Source organism: Chelonoidis abingdonii, chromosome 11 (assembly GCF_003597395.2).
Source record: "Chelonoidis abingdonii isolate Lonesome George chromosome 11, CheloAbing_2.0, whole genome shotgun sequence".
Taxonomy (NCBI): Eukaryota; Metazoa; Chordata; order Testudines; family Testudinidae; genus Chelonoidis; species Chelonoidis abingdonii.
The window spans coordinates 51,224,467-51,244,009 of record NC_133779.1 but is presented as its reverse complement, the minus strand read 5'-3'; the positions used below and the strand labels follow the sequence as shown (position 1 = coordinate 51,244,009).

General features: G+C 53.8%; 1 protein-coding gene across 1 annotated transcript; it reads right to left on the bottom strand.

Annotated features, from left to right (window-relative positions):
• Nucleotides 1-586: 586 nt before the first annotated feature.
• S100A10 (S100 calcium binding protein A10) lies at nucleotides 587-17,988 on the bottom strand. Its single transcript, XM_032767985.1, has 3 exons — nucleotides 17,879-17,988; nucleotides 6,866-7,011; nucleotides 587-1,042 (listed from the first exon to the last, which is right to left on the bottom strand). Exons 2-3 carry the CDS (start codon nucleotides 6,995-6,997, stop codon nucleotides 881-883), a joined length of 294 nt encoding a protein of 97 aa, XP_032623876.1. The 5' UTR covers nucleotides 6,998-7,011; nucleotides 17,879-17,988; the 3' UTR covers nucleotides 587-880.
• Nucleotides 17,989-19,543: the final 1,555 nt, after the last annotated feature.

Genomic DNA, 19,543 nt, shown 5'->3' with positions numbered 1-19,543 from the left:
GCAGGCTCCACTGTGGGCCAGGAAGCGTTGCTTTTTTGCACAGCCAGATTTCCAAATCTGAAGCTGTATTTGTATCAGCTTGAAACGATGGGGCTGGTGCACTTCGAATGCGCCTGGACTCGGCCAGTGCAAATCCCACCTCGCTGGTGCAAATCGGGGACTTGGCGTGGACGTCAGTGGATTTTTCTGGGAGCACACACGGCGTGTTTGGGAGTTCGTGAGGGAGGGGGCATTGCATGGACTTCTTGGCGACTGGATTAGGGCAGAGTATGCTGCATACACTTTTTCGCATGCTCTTAAAAAAGTGCTCTTATTTTTTTATATAAAGCCATGCAAATATATGCAAATTAGGCAAGCCTCTCCCACTCCTGGCAAGTTGCCCCCATGACCTGCAGTGTCTGAAAGCTCAAGTGCCCCTGTGCTCGCTTTATGTGTATCTCCAGAACGCTCTGTGCACCAGCTCTGGAAGTTTGCAGGCTCCATCATCTTGGATTTATCGTGCCTCCTGCACCCTTCAGAACCTCCCTCTAAAGTGACGCTGATCAGACAAGGCCAGTGCAGAGGGAAAAAAAAAAACTATACACCGTTAGGATTTAAAAAAACAAAAGGAGGGATTCTTTATTGTAGGGCAAGGCATGGATACACTATAAAAACCATAAGCTGCTCTGGGGCGGGGATAGCAGGCTCTCTCTTGCCTGTTACGTGGCGACTCGGGAGTCTGTTTGCACATTCGGAGGATCAGATTGTGTCCTTGATCCACGCGCCCAACTTTCCATTGGTGTCAATGGCCAGCTGGGAGCTCAGATCCAGGCTGCGACGTGGCCCCCTTTATATGGCTCGGGGTTTAGGAGTTAGGCAGGGGGTGTCTCCGGTCACCTCTTCATTTTCTCCCCTTCTGCTTCATGTGTACCACAAAGTAGTCGTTGCACGCGATGGTCAGCCCAGCCACTAGCGAGAAGAAGCTCTGGAAGCCGACTCTGCCGTCCCGGCACTGGTCTAGGTCCTTCATGATTTTATCCACAGCCATGGGATCTTTCTGGTTCTGGGAAGGGAAAATACATGAAAGAAAAAGCAGAGGGGGCTGTGAGCTAATGGAGCTGAATTTGCTTGTGGCTGAAGCTGCTTTGTAGCAAGAGTGTGGGAGCCTGTCTGTGTGTTGATCCATGCTGGTGGCTTCACAGATCTTCATTTATCTGTTCATCCCTCCATCCCACTGGCTCCATATCCATCCATCCCTCTGTCCATCCCAGGGGCTCCTTATCCCTTCAGCTATCTGTTCATCCCTCCATCCCACTGGCTCCATATCCATCCATCCCTCTGTCCATCCCAGGGGCTCCTTATCCCTTCAGCTATCTGTTCATCCCTCCATCCCACTGGCTCCATATCCATCCCTCTGTCCATCCCAGGGGCTCCTTATCCCTTCAGCTATCTGTTCATCCCTCCATCCCACTGGCTCCATATCCATCCCTCTGTCCATCCCAGGGGCTCCTTATCCCTTCAGCTATCTGTTCATCCCTCCGTCCATCTCAGTGTTTCCATAGCTTATCTGTGTGGGGCTATGTATAGTGCCCATCATTGTGGCATCTGGGCCTCTCTTTAAAAGACACATGCTGTCCAGTCCTTCCACTTTCTCCCTGCTCTGAGGTTCCCCATACATCCTAGTTCCCCTGTGCCTGTCTTTCAGGCTCCAGTCCGAGAGGGTGGGAAGAGTTGCCTCCATGAATCAGCTTGGAGGGTTGCGCCTCTAAGACTGTGCAAGTTCCTTGGGTCATGGACAGTCTCCGTATTGGTGCGTTGAACAGCCCCAAGCCCCAGTAATAACTAACAATGATCTTTTAATGTAGTTTCAAACTCCTTTTCCCTCCACCCCCTGCAGTGTTCCTCATTCAGACAGGCCAGTGCATTGCCCCGAAACTGACTAGCCTATATCCCATGTTGAACCATGGTGACTAGAAGTAAAACTCCTCTCCTCCCACGCCCCCCCTGCCCCGTACAGAGAGCTCATGAGATGCACATGTGGATTTCAGGCCCTGTGCTGGGGTGAGTCTCCTCCTTGCGTAGCACACGTCAGGCAACACTCCCGTCCTGAGCAGGATACAAACGCTGAGCAGCATACAAACGCTGAGCAGCGAATGTAAACTAGCTTTCGAAAATGCTTCTCCTTTCACCACCCAGCCGGAGCTAAGGACATGGATGGGCCCAGCCCTCTGCGGGCTGCGTGCACAACACACTGATGAAGCTGTGGTTTCTGCGGGCTCCTTGCCCAGGGGAGGCTTGGAACCCACAGCTGCCTGTTTCCATTAGGCATGTGATCAAGCACCTATTAGATCATTTCGTCCCTTCCCCACCCATGACTGGTCCCAGTGGTACATTTCCTACTGCTTTGAAATGACCAAAGTCATGTAGCTTTCGCTACTTCCTGTGGGAACATGAGGCTTGCCGGACCAGAGCAGATCGAGCCCAATATTCTGTCTCCAGCAACAGTTGCTTCAGAGACAGATGCAAGAGAACCTGAACTGACGATGGGATAAACTGCTCCCAGGGAAAATCCCCTCCTAACCCCATCACTCAGAGGTTAGGTCATGGCCTGAACCACAAAGGTTTAGACGGATCACCTCTTAGGCAGCTCTCACTGGGCCAGGCTCTCAGTTGACGTCAATCAGTGTCTATTAAAGTCAATGGATCTAGGCGGATTTACACCAACTGAGGAACTGGTTCAGTGTCTGGAAATTTCTCCTGCTGTTTCACCTAAGTTTCCTTTTTCTTAATGTCCTCTCATTATTCTCAGTTCTACCACCTGAAAGTATCCCCTGTCGCGCCCAGCACAACGGGGTCCTGGTCTGTGACAGGTCACGAATATGAATAGCTCCGCAGCGTGCTCTTGAGGGTTCAGATCTCAGGCAGGGACAGGGGCAGTGCTCAGCGTTTGAGTCTTTAAAATGAGTCTTGAAGAAAGTTTCCAGGGAAATCAATAGCACCACTTTACACTTCTGGGCTGCTAAAGGATCTCAGGGCGCATCGCAGCCTTTCACCGTGTCTCACTGCACATCTCTGGGAGGCAGATGAACTTCATGAGTGGGAAACTGAATGACAGGGCAGTTAAGCAATTTGGACAGGGTCATACAGTGAGCCAGTGGCAGAGCTGGAACTAGACCCCAGGAGTCCTCATGCCAAGCACCCTGCTCTAACCACTGTCCAAACATTCCTTTCCTAGAGAAGGGAAAAGAAGCCAGGAGTTCTGAGCCCTAGTCCCCACTCCCCAGATTTCCAACGTCTTTATAGAGCCGTTCCTGTATATTTTGTCTTTCGATTAGGGGATGGAGATGGTAAATCCACAGTGGCACTGCTCCAATGAAGTGTGAATGCTAACTGCGATGTAGGCATGCAGCACTTCAAATGAATGGCAGGCACTGTTTCCTGCAGGATCTGTTGGATTTTGCAATGTGACGGTCCCCCAGGCAGAGGAAGGAGACATTTAAAGCTGGCGCATGCCTTGCAAGGAGTGTGTGCACCCAGGGCTGGGGACAAGGGCTTTTCGCTCTGGTTTCTAGGATCTCTTCTAATGAGACATTCTGGATGTGATCCTGAAGGACATCGATTTCTGTGCTCTGGCAGTGAAACTCCACCCTGTACAGAGGCCTGGACCTCCTGAGTCCAAGCACAAGGGGTCTGGAGGACACAGCTGGGAGGAACCTTTTGCCCCATGGCTTGCACAGCAAGCAAGCAACAAAGACCTCTGTGCATCCAGGCCACAGTCCAAATCTAACAAAGCAATGCCGCAGTGTTTGCTTTACAGACTGAGGAAATGAGCCGTGAGCCTGGAAGCGTGTGATAAGCCGCAGTTTATGTGTACCAGCTTCTCCAGGCTGTTGCCACTCCAGACCAAGACCTCTTAGCTCGGCTCTCCACCCCATACACCTCGACTGACAGGGTGTGATGCGGGCCAGGACTGACGTACATCAGCAAGGAGCCGAGCACTGAATTAGGTGAGAGGACCGAGAACAGGTTCAGCTCTCCCGAATATTGGTGTCAACTGGGACCTCAAGGGCATCACTCCAGAATTACACCAGGGTACCAGAGATCAGAATACATCCCCTACATAAACCTCAGTCCTGTCCCTGCAGCCACTCTGGATCTACGCCGGTGTCACTGGGCTCAGAAACTGGCCCCATGTCGCGGTGGTAAAAGCAAGGCTGGGGCTTTGAAGGGAGTTGGGCACACAGCTGTCCTTGAAAGTCCATGGGATTTAGGTGCCCCTGAAAACCCAGCCTAGATGAGTTACAGGTGATGGGCCAAATCCAGCCGTGGGGTTAGCAAGAGCAATGGCACTGTGTTGCACCTGCTTATACCACTGCTGCGCTTAGCCAGATGCAGGTGAGGCCCTGCCATGGAGGTGATTGAATCCCTGGGGCAGGGGGTAATGGGAGGACTACAGCGCACTGGTTAATGGCTGACAATCTCAATGTGCACCCATGCAGTGGAATGGATACCCTGGGGCTGGAGCATTAAATACCGGTCTCTGATTATATCAGGCTGTGCAATCCGTGCCAGCTTGCATAATAACTTGGCCTCTGTGAACGCTGGAGGCACAGGTGACGCTGGTGGGGAGAGAGTTATCTACAAGGACTTTGTGATGCTTTCCTGCTCCGAAGCACGAGCTGATCTGGTTCTTATGGCAGCAGTGATCTACCTGCGGTAATTGGCACCAGGCGGGAGCTGTGCCTGCTGGTTCTGCCCAGCCACCTCGACAGCGAGGTGCTGTCTGCGCCGTTAGTCCAGCTTTGAGCTCTGAATCCCCACCGCTCTGCCGCTGCCCCTCAGTCCCAACCGCAGCCCCCTGCTATTCTAGCCCTGGGCTCCATACACACACAGTTCTGCCACTGCCCCTTTTTCCTGACCCAGAGGTCCACCTGCTGATGCACCGCAATCCTGCCCTGTATCACACCATGCTCGTCCAGTCCTTTCTGGCTTGGCTTTCCTTGAGAAAAGACATGTCTGCAGGGACAGTGATAGCACCCAGTCCCCTCTTCAACGTGGCACGAGTTACCCAGAAACATGCCTCCATGCCTTCCCAGGCTATGCCCTTTCCATGCCACATTGGTGCCTGAGATCCTCTTTGTGAACACAAAGTTGGTACTTAACATATTTTCCATGCAGCCAGGACTCCTGGGTACTGTGCCTAGCCCCGGGAGAGAGTGTTGCCTAGTGGTTAGAGTGGGGGCTTGGGAGCCTGGACTCCTGGGTCGTATTCCCAATTCTGCCACTGACTAATTGTCTGACCCTGGGCACGTCACTTAACTGCTCCACGTGATTCATGCTGTATTGCAGCTCCTGATAGGCGACTCCCATCACTGCTCAGACATGATGTCATTCCTCAGTTACAGGATCGCAGCTGAGTGCTCAGGAGATTTATCAGGAGGCAGAAGGGGGGAGCTTTGCCCATCTGCCATTCTCATGTGTCTGCCCTCCAGCCTTCTTCCTGCTTTGCACCAAACCATAACAGCCAAGTTGCAGGGAGAATGCAGTACACCAGGCAGCAAAGTTATTAATAGCACGGCACATAGCAGGCTGTTACCAAAATGCTATTGTCTTGGATGATGCATCATTTATCAGGAAGGGAACACGCTGCCCAGAGCCTCTCCCCATCGTCTGTGGCAGCTGCAAGCTGACAAATGGCAGGGAATTGAGTGCAGAAGTGACCCTGCCCCTGCAGAGCCTCCTCTGCTGGAGGCAGTTGTGAGTCCTGGTATCTGCGGTGCATGAATGCCACAGGGGCTGGGAGGGGCTGAAGGGGCCATTTGCCTCTCCCTGCCGCAGCTGGGAGTTTTCAAACCCAACGTCGGGGCCAATCCAAAGCCATGGGAACCTGGCCACTGGCTTCAATATGATCAGGCCTTTTTGAGAGACAAGAGCAAGAGCATCTTTGGGCTAGAAGCTGGTGGGCCAAATTCTCCAGTGCAACCCACAGGGACTCAGGGTGGAGTTGCCCTGGGGAAAACAGCAGATCTCAGCCCAGAGACAGCTCCTCCTTGGTCATCCTGGCCCCTCCCCTCCCCTTGCTCCAAAGGCAGCAGTGAAGCAGGAAGGAGCCCACAGCACCTCCTGTCCTGAAGCCTTTTACACACAGTCTCTCCATACTGTGGAAATGCAGCCACCTCTGGGGAAAAGCCTGGCAGCCAGCTTACGCCAACAGCCATGCACCTGGGCTGAGATCTTCAAAGCCAATCAGCTGCCTTTGCCACGTGGCTTCCTTTGACGTGAACGAACAGCAAGCTGAAGGGCTAAATCCCATAGCTGGCTTTGACTGAGCAAGTAAAAGAAGAATTTTTTGGAGGGGAAATCATCCTAGCATTATTTTACGCGGATATTGCAGTAGCACTGAGAGGCAGCTGGGTTGGGCCGTCATTTTGAGTGCAGAATAGTTTCTTCATGTGAAGTTAGAGGAGGAGGTTAGCTGGAAAAACTATAATCACTCAACCTGGAATTTGACTGGGAGGACTCTGTCTGTCTAGATCCTAGGTTCTTTCTTTTTCGACCCTTGTCTGTCCTGTCCCATCTAGTCCATTTGCCTTGTCCTCCCTGCTCCGTCTGACTTCTCTGACGTGGTATCTGAACATCTGAACCTGACTTGTAAAACCCTGCTAAAGTATAAAACGGTTGTGACCTTGATTTTGCGTCTGAAGGCGCTTCCAGCTGCACAGCGGCCCCTAGCACCACACTGGAGCATCACTGCTCAGTCCTGGCCTGGAGGGGTGAGCACTCCCCCACCCCACCCCAAATCACCAGCCAGTGGGACTAGCCAAGTCAATGGACTGTGACAGAAGGGATTAATCAGCAAATGGGCTTATCGGCATTTCTGACTCACATCCAAGAACCCAGGGAACTCCTTGTCCATCAGCACCCGGAGATCTTCTTTTGTCAGGTAGTTCTTGTCGCCAGCGTATTTGTGAAAGGTGAACATCAGCGTCTCCATGGCATGTTCCATCTGAGACGGCATCTTTGCGTGGGTCTCTTGAGAAAGAGGGGAGAAATAGCACAGATAGCGGTTAGCTTTGTTTTGTCTCAGTCGCTGCACTCGGTTTTATCCCCAGGAGCAAAACCCCCCATGCTAATTACTATGAGGGACTTGGGCTTTGCCGTTCGGATTCATAGATTTCAAGGCCAGAAGGGTCCCCATTAGATCCTCTGTTCTCACTTCCTGTGTATTGCAGGCCACAGAGCGTTACTCTTTCACCCCTGTATCAAGCCCAATAGCTTGTTTGACTAACGCATCTTCCAGAACGGCCTTAAGGCTGGATCGGAAGACATCAAGACATGGAGAATCCACCATTCCGCTCAGTAGTTTGCTCCCTTACGATTAAAAACTTGTGCCTCATTTCTAACTTGAATTCTAAGATATCTGCCAAACCTACTAGCTAGTTAGGTTCTTACTCTTGCAGGCAGCCACCACTGTGGGTTCCGAGCACTCAGACCCGAATGGAAACTTTCCACGGGTTTAAAAACCTGTTGCCAATGTTATTGTGTTCCGACATCTGCCTCGTTTTTAGAGAGGGTGGAGAACCGCCAGGCAGACGCTGGAGAGGCCAGGAGAGATGGGATAAAGGTCGGATCAGCCTCCAAACCTCTGGACTCCTTTCCCAATGGAGCCCATTTTAGCTCTGCTCAGCCCAACGATCACAATCGCTGGCTTGTGCCACTAGAGCGAAGGATTTCATTGCACAATAAATCCCTTCCCGCCTCGGCAGTTAACCCTCGATCAAACTGATACAATGCAGTGTCTCACCCCAAAGGCAGGACATTCTAGCACATCAAAAGGAGAACAAAATGTACCAGGGTAACTCACAATACGGTTTATGGGACACAAATGTGCTTTGGATGGAGGCAGCATGGAGAGTTTGGTTTAAATTAGAAAAAGGGGGAGCGACTGGACAATCTCTGTGATTTCTCTTGCATGTTCCAGCACTAGGGAAATGAATACGTGTCTCAAGTATTTCTGTCCAGGTTGCCTGATGCACTGAAATTTTTGAGGTGTTTATGTATTTTCAAGGGAAACCCTGGACTAAAACACTGATGAGAAATGGGTTAGAGACTGACTCGTAATGTACTACGGAGAGATTCCCAGATTTCGGAGCTAGAAGGCTCCATTATGATAATTTAATCCAACCTAGCACAGGACCAGGACATGGAATTTTACCCCCTTATTCCTACACCAAGGTCAATAACTTGTGCTTTGAGCCACAGCTGATTGATCAAAATATAAATCCCTGTGAAACCCGCCTGAGGCAAGCTTAATATTAAAGCAAAAGGCACGGCTAGCAGCTGATTTTCTTACCTTATGCCTTTCATAGCAAGAGCCTTAGGAGCTCAACAATCTCTGCAAACTACTAAACAAATTATGAGCCAAAAGCTGCCCAGCGCACGTATCCTAGGGCAGATTTCCAGCCTGTATATTCCAGGAACACTTCTCCTACCACTAAAATGCAGTCACCTCTGGGGCAGAACATGGCAGCTGTTTATCAACTCATGGTAACGCTATGCAGCAAGACATTAGAGAATGTCCCCCCAGCGATCAATCCCCCTGAGAGGGGAGGGAGTGGGTGATATAAGAGGGCTCCCCCCCAACATCTCTAGCATCTATGATTATGTATTCACAGCAGTTTGGGACAGGAAGTGAAGGCACTCCCTATTTCCCAGGGTAATTTGGAGTGAGCAGGATGCAATTAGTGGAGTGAGTGTATAGCTGAGATGCATGTCCTGGCTAAGGGGAAACCTGATAGGTCTTAAAATACCCATTGGCCCTGCCTAGCAGCATCTGTGTTCTGTGACAACTCAGCCCAGCCAAGAGCAGGCCTTGCTGGGTCCCCAAACTGGTTGCCCTTGCACTGCACAGCCATATAGAGCAGCGGATGACTGGAGAGGAAATACAGCCTTTGGGGGCAAACTCAACGGAAAGATTTGACCAGAGTCAGTAGGAAAAGCAAGGCTGGTTGTTAAACGCTGTGGCTTTTTTTATGAATTGTCAAAGCAAAGTCTTTCAAGGGAAGATTCCTTTCTCTACCCCCCACCAGGAACGGGAGACTTTCATCCATTGCCAAATCCAACCGCCTCATACACTGCCGGGTAGTGAAGAGAAGTGAGAATAGAGGCATGTAGCGAATGCTGCAATCCCATGAGCAGGGCCTCCGGGGGTGGGGGAAAAGTAATCGCTTACAAAGCTCTTTAAAAATGTCCTTCTCAAGCCATCTTTGCTGTGGGTGAAAGCAGCTTTTCCGCCAGGATCCCTTTTTGGTGTTTACAAGAATATAGTCTCATTGGAGTGATTATCTTGATGGCATACATGGTAACATGCCTTGGGTGCTCCTTCCTTTAAAAAGTATAGATAGATGAAAGACGACAGACAGAGGGAACCAGCTGGCTTGAGGAAGTGTAAATGGGACATGGAGTCTCTCTTTCCCTAGTCATCTGGTTCAAATACATCAGTGATAACATATCACTGCCGCTGGGTGTGTCTCACATGCAACGTGTTTGCTAGGTCTCTGTCCCTTTCTTAGGGGCCAAACGTTCCCGGCACGGAGAGTATCCTTATGATGTGTCCTCCTGTCCCAGCAGAGAACCCACCTCCAACCTCCAGATGGGGTCCCCTGAGCGTGTAGGTGGGGCATGTTGGTGGGACAGTGATGGGGGACACTTGATCTGCTAGGATAACAGATGAGGCCAACCCTTAACACCTTGGGATGGACAGCACAACGGAGAATTTGCTAGCATAAAGGTGCCACTGACAGTGTAAGCGTTAAAATGTTTGCTCAAGGGAACCCACTCTAGAGCAGTCAGCGGATTGCTGCAAGCTGAGCGGCAGCTTCCTCCTCTCGGGAGCCAAGGGACTTTGGCCAAGAACTCCTCCCATAGAGCAAAATCATCCCCCCCACGTCAACCAGATGGGCTGCCCTGTCTGCAGATGTTCGGTAGAACTCAGAGTGCTGATCACCGAGTGTGTGTGTTCCTCACCATGCCCAAAGCACCAGGGGAGAACATGGCAGGAATGTGAAGGGAGGGGACAGACTCTGTATTCTGGGCTACATACACCCACGGGTGTTAACAGCTGCTGCCCTCCATCAAGGACCCTAGGGAAAGGAGCCCCACAGATGCTTAGTACATCACCGTGCCAGCAAACGTGAGGTATGAGCAATTCCACTAGTGCACAGCAACTCCTCCACATGCACATCCTCTCCTATACCACCCACTGATCTGAGCCGCTGAGGCCCTTGGAAGGGATAAGGAGTGAACCGCAGTCATCCCTGAGCACTGAGACACGCAAAGGGGTCTGTGCAGGGTACTGGCCTGGCACCCAGCCTGCGCCCGTCCGGTGATCAGCGATTTCTTTGGAAGACTCTGAAGTCTGAGGGATCTTGGTTCCAAATGAGGCCCCAGTGCTCAGTGTTGGGGGATACATTCCCGGCCTTCCCCAGGGTACAGCAGGAGGGAGCCAGCAGCCAGAGCACGGAGCATGCCGCCTGCTCTGCCCAGGCCGTGTTCCTTTGCCAAGCAGTCATTTGCCCACCTGGGCGTTTGCGATAGCTTTGGAGCTGCACCAAAGAGGCCCTCAGCCTGGTCACAGCTTTTCTTTTTTTAGGACAGCTGCCAAAAATCTCACCACGCTCACAGATGCCGTTTTTCCTCCTCCTCTCCAGGCACCGCCATTTTGGCCCCCTTTGGAAGACACGGTCCCAGTTCTTTGCTGTTCCACTGCAAAGGCAGATGCATGAGTTGACAGCCCGACTCATGGCGAACACTTGCTCCTTCCTAGGGGTGACTCTTACCTGGTGCCCATCTGCTACTCTGGTCATGCCATTGTTCACAGCATTCGGCAGTTCTCCCCCCGTCTCCTCTCCCCTTGGTGTGGATTAGCAGGGCCCTGCCATTACTCAAAGCTCAGGGCACAAAACCTGGCCAACAGGATGTGCCTAAGAGCCAACATTGTCTTTTGGGGGCTGCCGTCTCAGCACCCCCCCAGCCACTTCGCCTCATGCAGACTCCTCGTGAGGAGCTTCGGGGAGGAGACGGGACTGAGCAATAGCCGCTTCTTCTCCATCTCCACCATTACCGCAGCCTTTCTGTGAAGTCGTCTCATCATTCAGCCCTGAGAGAAAGAGTCAAACCCTGGAGTGTGGGCAGAGGGGATTGAGCAGGCTCTGAAATCAAAGCGATTGGGTCCTTGACCCCCTTCGTAGGTGAACTGCGGTGTCAGGCCAGAAATGGGCTGAGGAGGTTGGGTTGGAGTTCAGGCTGGGTTTCCCCTTTGGGGTCAAGCGTGGCAGCTACAGAATCACACAGACTGTTCTGACAAGATCCCAGCCATTGAGCTCGGCTCATCTAACCACATGCCACCATCTGGCATGGGGATCAACCTGCCATTCTCCACTGTTCCCGTATTATCCCTGCCGTCTCGACATGACCCACCGTGGAGTGGGTGTGAGAGGGGCCCATCAGTGCCTGATCTGTGCAAGGGGTGAGTGTGTTACACGCCCAGCTAGTGAGCTTTAGGTTGGGCTGTTCCACCTCAAGCTTCTAGCTGTGGAGAGCCTGGTACGGTGGCCAATCAAACAGGGCACTTGAAAGTGATCCAACTCTGAAATTGGAGGAGAAGGGTGGAGCGAGGTCCTGACGCAGACCCATCTCCAATGAAGGCCCCAACTCATCTACTGCCTCAGGCCATATTGTTCTTCCTGGTTCATTTCCCATGGATGTGGTGCTCACGCCGGCCTTCGGAATAGAGGCTGGGGTGGGAAATGAAGTGCCCGTAGCAAGGGGATAACTCCCCAACTCCAGCTGTGCCAACGGGTGGGCGACCAACCGCAAGACAGGAGGGAAGCAGCCCAGCCAGTGTTCCAGTTTGTCCCCTGCTTGTCCAGCCCAGGGCAGGGCAGAGCCTATAATGAGAGCATCTGAGCAAATACAATGAAACAGCATCTGAAGCTCCAGCCTCGACCCAGAATGGAAGTTTGCTGGGGCCCCACACATGCAGGGTCTGTTTGCTGATGGGGCGGGATGGAAAAATAAACCCAGGGCAGGATGGAAAAATAATTCTGGTGTGTGATAAACACGACTCCGTTGTTTCTGGCCAGGTTCTCCTCCCCCTTGAAGCTTCTGTCCTTGCTGGAGCAGTGCAGGTCACCACACCCCACCCATCCCCATCCCAGGGCATCCTCCCTTCCCCTGCCTGGCCTGAGCTAGTATTTTCCAGCCCTGCTGAAAAACGGCCAGAGGAGCCTCTGAGGAAATGACTCAAGTTGTTCCATCTCCATCCAAAAGCAGGATCAACCTGTCCTGGGCTGGTGGGTTCTCTGCTGCCTCAAACAGCCACCACAGCTTGGAGCGAGGTGGGGACAGATAGCAGAGGAACTGTGCAGGGTGACACTCAATCAGCCTGAGGATGGGGAGAGGAACGCAAGCGTCAAAACTCTTCACGGAGACCCCTTCCCACCCATTCTCGGTTGGACGCTAGCCTGGCACTTGAAAGCCCTGGGTTCAAGTCCCTGCCTCACCACAGGCTTCCTGGGTAGGTCACTGAACTGCTCATTGCCTCAGTTTCCCATCTGTAAAATGGGCGCTGTGAGGCTAAATACACCAAAAATTGGGAGATGCTCGGATACTACAGTCATGGGGGCCAGATAAGCACGATAGCAAAATGTCTCGTTCTCGTGAGTTGCACCACGATGATCCATTTGTATTCCAGTAGCACCTAGGAGCCCAGCTGTTGGCAAGGGCCCAGCCGGGGTAGCAGCTGTACAACACAGAGCAAAGAGACAGTCCCTAGATGGTCTGTTGCAAATCACTGGAAGAAAAAGAAGAATCTTCCACCACCACCATTTTGGTTGAATATCATTTGGGAAGCACGGATGATAACAACACTGAGCTCTTCTGTAGGGCTTGCATCTGCAGATCTCAAAGCACTTTGCAGAGGACGGTTAGTGTCATTAGCCCGCATGACCTAGGCCCAGAGGGGGGAGGCCCACGTTTTTCAAAGCAGAGGCTATAACTCAGAGTCGCTTTAGTTGCTGGGCACCCAGTTTTAGCCCCTAAGGCCTCAGTTGCGGAGATGCTGAGCACCCACAATAGTTTCTGGCTCAAGGGGCACTGCCCGTGCTGAACCCCCTTTGGAAATTAGGTCTCTGTCGGCATCTAGACTTGGGAATCCCCAAAATGAGGCATCCTGAAGTTTCTGAAAATCTCAGTCTTTGCGACTTGCCCAAGGTCACATGGGGGAGTGAATTGCAGAGCTGGGATGAGAACCCCAGAGTCCTGACTTCCCATCCTCCCCCTGCCCTGATCACTAGACCTCACGCCCCTCCCAGAGCTGGATTAGAGCCCAGGAATCCTGACTCCCAACCTGATGATGGAAAAACTCATTTATCAATTTTTTTTAAAAGCCAAAGAAATGCAGCCACACCCTCCTGGGACTGTATTTTTGAAACGTGGTTGCCTTTGTAATGATTTTGCTGAGACAACCTCTCAGTGGCTCCAAGGTGCTAACACACTCGTTTTGTCTTTACTAATCAAGGAGTGTGGTTAGGACCCACGGAGTGAATTTCCTTCTATGGGGACTGATGTTTTCAGTCGCAGGGAAGGTAGAGCACAAGGACTATGTGCCACTTCAATTCCGCTGCCACCCCCGGGGCAGTTCATGTGCTGGCTCACTGCACAATGGTGGCGTTCCCCCATCGCTGCCTCATGAAGGAGCGTGTCTTTTGTGGGTAGCAGCCGCGGGACAGCTCAGGGGCACACATCACCGATCATCAGTGGGAGAACGTTATCGTTTGTTAGCTGCGTCACTCCGGATTCGCCCTCGTGTTTATCAGATGTTCTGCAAGCAGATTTGGGGAGTCTGTGGCTCACCAGAAGTCCTTTCAAGACCATGTGGCTATTTAACCGGAAGACAGACAAATGTCCTGCACTGAAGATGAACCACAAAGCAGGATCGTCAACCCCAGCCGCCAAAAGATCATGAGTTGGGCTTCTGAAACATCACGAGGTTGGCTTCCAGATTATGAGATTTTTAAAAAAAAAATAATAAATTTGTGGCTCTCGTTCTTTGCCCCCTGGTTACTGATCATCCAGGGGTCACATTTGCAAATTTTACTCCACAACCAAAAATGCCTGAAACTATCTTTTAAAAAAAAAAGAAAGAAAGAAAGAAAGAAAGCTCAGATTCTTATGGGCCCAGATCCTGAAATCAACCAATCAATGGGAGTTAGGTGCCTAAATACCTTTGAGGATCTGGGCCATGGCTCCACAAACTGGGGCTTTGAGTAAAACAGCAAATATTGTGAAACTGGCCATAAAATGTCAAGAGTGGACACAAGGCTGCCTAATAAGAGCGGTGTGGCCTAGTAATTTGAGCAGAGGACTGAGTGCCAGAACTCCTGGGTTCTCTTTCCAGATGGGAATGGTTAGAGAAGTGCAGAGACAGGCCTTCTGGGTTCTACTCCTGGCTCTGGGATGGGAGTTACTGGTTACCCCACATGGCTTGGGGCCAGGACTCTAGGTTCTATTTCTGACTCCACCTGTGCGACCATGGAGTGAGGCTCTGTGCCTCAGTTTCCCCATCTGTGAAACGCTGCCTCTCCTGTGCGGTCTTCGGATGCAACATGATAAATAAGGACACAGCATTCAGACTGAACTATCCAAACACAGCAGGGCTGCCGCTGAGTGGAGCAGTTTTTGTACTCCCTTCTGGAGCAGCGTCTGTCTCAGCAGGCCGCTCCTTGCCAGGCCTGAGGGCTGTCCTGTAGCACCACTGAAACCAGTGGGCCAGCTCCCCAGCTGGTGCGAATCAACATCACTTCACACAAGTCAATGGGTCAGATCCCCAGCTGGTGTAAATCAGTATAGTGCCACTGAAGTCAATGCAGCAATGCCAACTGGCACCAGCTTAGGATCTGGCCCCTGACCCTCCTTAGCTCTGTTTGCTTCAGGCTGCTTTGCCCTCAGATCTGCAGCTGGTGTCTGAAAACCTCTATGGAAAAAACAGGAAGCCCAGCCAGGCTTGGCGGTTGTGCCCGTTGCGCTTGGGGCTGCTTGCCTGGAAAATTGGTCAGAGCTGAGACGTGCTTCCCCACATCAGCTCCACATTCAAACTTCAGTTGGAAAAAACTCCGGGAACGGAGTAGCAGGCCCATCTCTCCAGATCCAGGAAAGAAGGGGGGCTGGAATGCAAATCTCCTCAAAGGACCTCTGTTCCTGGATCATTAACTGGGGCTCATGCCAGCTCCGCTGCATTGTTCTGTCGGCTAGACTCTGGCAGGGCATGCACCATTCTCAGTCTGAGAACAGCACCACCTCTAAGGTCCTGCCCTGATGCATCCTCCAGCCCAAGGGCAGGTTCTGAAGAGCTGATCAGAGAGATCCTATTGAAAGGAGCCTTCCTGAAGCAGGCGCTAGACTGGAAGCCAGACTGCGAGGGTAGGGAGAGGGAGCCTTCTTCCCAAAGGATTATTCAGTCAAGTTATGGACCCAGCTGTCCGTCCCTCCCTGCCCGGGACATGCCCAGTGACAAAGTCCAGGTTCTGAGAAATGGGAGCCTGCCCTGTGTCACACACACCGGTGCAAAATGGGCGTGACTCAGTTCTACTGGGATGAGCCAACGGAGCATCTGGGGGTAAACGGCATCTCCTGGTGCAGGGCAACCCCAGTGGAGCCTGGGGTTTGCTCTAGGAGAGCCCAGGCCCAGCCCCAAGAAGGAAACTTGCGCTGTGCAGAGAGAGGGCAGCAAGCAGGGGGGCGGCAAACAAATATCTGAAATAAGGCATAAATTTTTAACAAGTGAGTACAATGAACCATTGGAACAACTGACCAGGCATCAGGGTGGATTCTCCATCACCGGCCATTTTTATCTCAAGATTGGGCGTGTTTTATTTTTTTAAAGATCTGTTCTAGTTCACAAGGAGAAGTGACTTTGGTATCTATAATCAACCCATGCTCCCAGCAAGAAAAGCAACTCCAGTTGAAAGCCTGGATCCTTGGAGTGTGTGAGCAGCGCAGTGGTGCTTGGAAAAGAACAGCGTGTCCTCAAAACCAGTGGTAAAAACTGGCTGGCTTTCAGGGCTGTGATTATACATCCCTGCATGTAACCACCTCTCTCTCTCTCCTCCATCTATCTTGCTTGCTTGCATCTGTATAGCAAGTATTGCATGTGGGTACCTTGCGGAAGCACCAGTCTGGCTCTCATGGGCCCTCCCTTGGCCCCACAGCAGCCATTGAAAGCATTCAAGCTGGTTGCATCCCCTTGTAAAGCTCAGAAAGGGCCTGTCCCCTTGCTTCCTGGCTGCCCAGTGTCTGAAAGCAGGGGCCACACCCAGGCTTCCCAAATCATGGGATGCTCATAGAATGTCAGGGTTGGAAGGGACCTCAGGAGGTTCTAGTCCAACCCCCTGCCAATAACTGGGTCCTGACTGTCAGCAGGGCCCCCCAGAGGATTCACGGGGCCTGGGGCAAAGCAATTTTGGGGGCCCCTTCCATAAAAAAAATTGCAATACTATAGAATACTATATTCTTGTGGGGGCCCCTGCAGGGCCCAGGGCAAATTGCCCCACTGCCCCCCATCCCCCCCCGGGTAGCCCTGACTGTCAGAGGTTCTGTGGCCTGCCATGTGCAGGAAGTCAGACCAGACCAGATCATGATGGTCCCTTTGGATCTTGAAGTCAATGAGAGCGCGAAAGCCTGGCCCAGACAGAGGCTGAAGTGAACGGGACTGTTCAGCACCTATGCTCCGCACACACCGGGCACGTTCCCCCTTTGGAGTGACCCCCCTGAGTGCAGCGGGGCTCCCCCCGGCCTGGGCTTGGCGCCATCCTGAGCACTAGCAAAGGGGGTGTGGCCCGAGTGGTATGTAGTGCCAAGCAACCCTGGCACTTTGCCATTGGTTAGATACACACAAGATCTCTAGGACAGAGGGGAGCACGAAAAGAAGAGGGGGCTGGAGAGACCCCACCCCACACAAGACATGCACAGGGGAGCGTAACAAACCGACAAGCCTGGCTGTTCGACACAAGGACAGAGTCCCAAGAGACGCATTATTTTTAAACGATCTGAGCCTCCCAAAGAAAGATGGGGTCCCGCAGCAGCTCCCAGAATCCCGTCCCAGTGCAGATTTCACTCCGTCCCACGGCAACATTCACACCTGAGTGGGACCCCAGGGAGGGGCCACGTCCCAGTGCCCTTTCCGTGTCGGGGGGCAAGTGGCACCAGCAGATACTAGTAAGGAACCTGTCCTCCATAGCTGTGCCCCCATGTCAGGCAGACTGACCCTCTCGCCCCCTAGCAGCGGCTCCCGCCCCGCCGAGCCAGTGATGTTCAGGCTGCTGCTCTGCAGGGCGTGTCCCTGCCCGGGGTGTGCTGGGCTCCTGGCCAGCAGCAGCAGCAGCTACAGCTCTGGGTGCGACCACAGCATGGAGCCACCTCCACAGCCAGTGGGGCTGCATTGGGGCACCTGGGCTGGGATTACGCTCCCCCCATCCCCAGGGGCAGCAGGACTAGGGCTCCTCCCCATCCATCTTCTGCAGCCTCCCCCAATTCCTGTAGCAGCAGGCTCTGGGGTACCCCAGCCATTCCGACTCCTGGCTGGGGTGGGGGGACAGAGCTGGGGCATCTCCTCCTCCCCCATCCAGCTGAGGCGTCTGGACTGGGGGGCAAGAAGGCAGCTCAGAGCCCCCCACGCTGGGGTGTGTCCACCAATGGGGGATTTACCCCCCGGGTCAGTGTCCTGCAGCAGGGGCTGGGGGCAGGATGGCAGCCCAGAGCCCCCCAGGCTGAGGGGTGGCACAGGTCGGAGCTCCCCCCGCGGTCAGGGACCTGCAAGAGCGGCTGGCGGATCCCGACTCACCTGGGCTGGGAGCGCAGGAGCGGAGCAGCCGTGCGGGGACCGAGGCTCAGCGAGTGTGGGTGGGGCTGGAGCCGCCGGCCCTAGACTATGCCGGGGAGGGAGGAGATCCGGAGGGAGGCGGGGGGAAACTTGAGTCCGGCCCGGGCGGAGTCACCCGCGGCTCCCCGCAGCCCCGAGCCCGGCTCGCTGGTGCCCTCTGCCTTTGGCACCGCGCTCCGGGCCCGCCTGCCTGCCCCGCCCCGGCCGGCCTTGGAGAGCCCAGGTGGGCGAGGGAACAGCTGGTCCTGGCCCAGCGCCTGCTGCTGAGAGAGACCGACCAGCCTGGCAGTCCAGCTTGGGGCCTTCCGCGGCTTGGCTGGTCCCGCGGCTCCGGCGGATCTGCCGCTGGCAAACCGCCTGCCGTGCTTGGGGCGCCAAATCCCTAGAGCCCCCCCTGAGTCCAGCTCCGGCTGGGGGTGTCTGTCTGTCCCCGGACCCGCTCCCGTCTGTCTGTCCAGCCACCCCAGTCCCCAGCTCCATCTGTCTGTCCAGCCAGCCCTGTCCCCAGCTCCCATCTGTCTGTCCAGCCACCCCCATCCCCAGCTCCCATCTGTCTGTCCAGCCAGCCCCGTCCCTGGCTCCCGTCTGTTTGTCCAGCCACCCCCATCCCCGGCTCCCATCTGTCTGTCCAGCCATCCCCGGCTCCGTCTGTCTGTCCAACCAGCCCCATCCCCAGCTCCCGTCTGTCTGTCCAGCCACCTCCATCCCCAGCTCCCATCTGTCTGTCCAGCCATCCCCGTCCCCAGCTCCCATCTGTCTGTCCAGCCTTCCCTGGCTCCGTCTGTCTGTCCAGCCATCCCGTTCCCAGCTCTGTCCAGCCAGCCCCATCCCCGGCTCCCATCTGTCTGTCCAGCCAGCCCCATCCCCGGCTCCGTCTGTCTGTCCAGCCACCCCTGTCCCCAGCTCCCGTCTGTCTGTCCAGCCATCCCCGTCCCCAGCTCCTGTCTGTCTGTCCAGCCATCGCCATCCCCGGCTCCGTCTGTCTGTCCAGCCATCCCCAGCTCCATCTGTCTGTCCAGCCACTCCCATCCCCAGCTCCCGTCTGTCTGTCCAGCCACCCCCATCCCCAGCTCCCGCCTGTCTGTCCAGCCACCCCCATTCCCAGCTCCTGCCTATCTGTCCAGCCATCCCCATGCACTCTATCTATCTATCTATCCTGCCTGGCCCAAGGAATTATTGAGAGCCAAGTGGAGGGGGAAGGATCAGGACGGGATGTTCTGAAACCCCACGGAATGGGGCCAGTTGGGTACCTAGGTTAAAGAGAAAAGGAGGGTGTACGGGGCTAGATAGGTAGATAGATGAGGTGTTTGGGGAGGGAAAGAAAGAAAGAAGCGCCAGGACCTGAACGGCCCACACCCAGGGCAGGGCTGGGAGCAGCATGGGGCAGGGCCAAGAATAACACCTCAGAGCAGCTGTCCTGCCTGGCCCATCTATCCATCTAGCCCATACACACCCTCTCCCTTTAACCTAGGTACCCAGCTGGCCCCATTCCCTGGGTATCAGAACATCCAATCCCCATCCTTCCTCCTCCCCTTTGCTCTCCGTCATTGCTTGGGCCGGGCAGGGCTGCTGCTCCGAGGTGTTATTCTTGGCATGCAATAATCACTCCCACCCCAGCTGCTCCCA

Excerpts from the sequence above, each read along its gene's own strand:
- S100A10 (XM_032767985.1), bottom strand. The coding sequence starts at position 6,997 with ATGCCGTCTCAGATGGAACATGCCATGGAGACGCTGATGTTCACCTTT. Across the intron at positions 1,043-6,865 it reads AGTTCCCTGGGTTCTTGGAT|AACCAGAAAGATCCCATGGC; the intron begins GTGAGTCAGAAA and ends TTCCCTTCCCAG.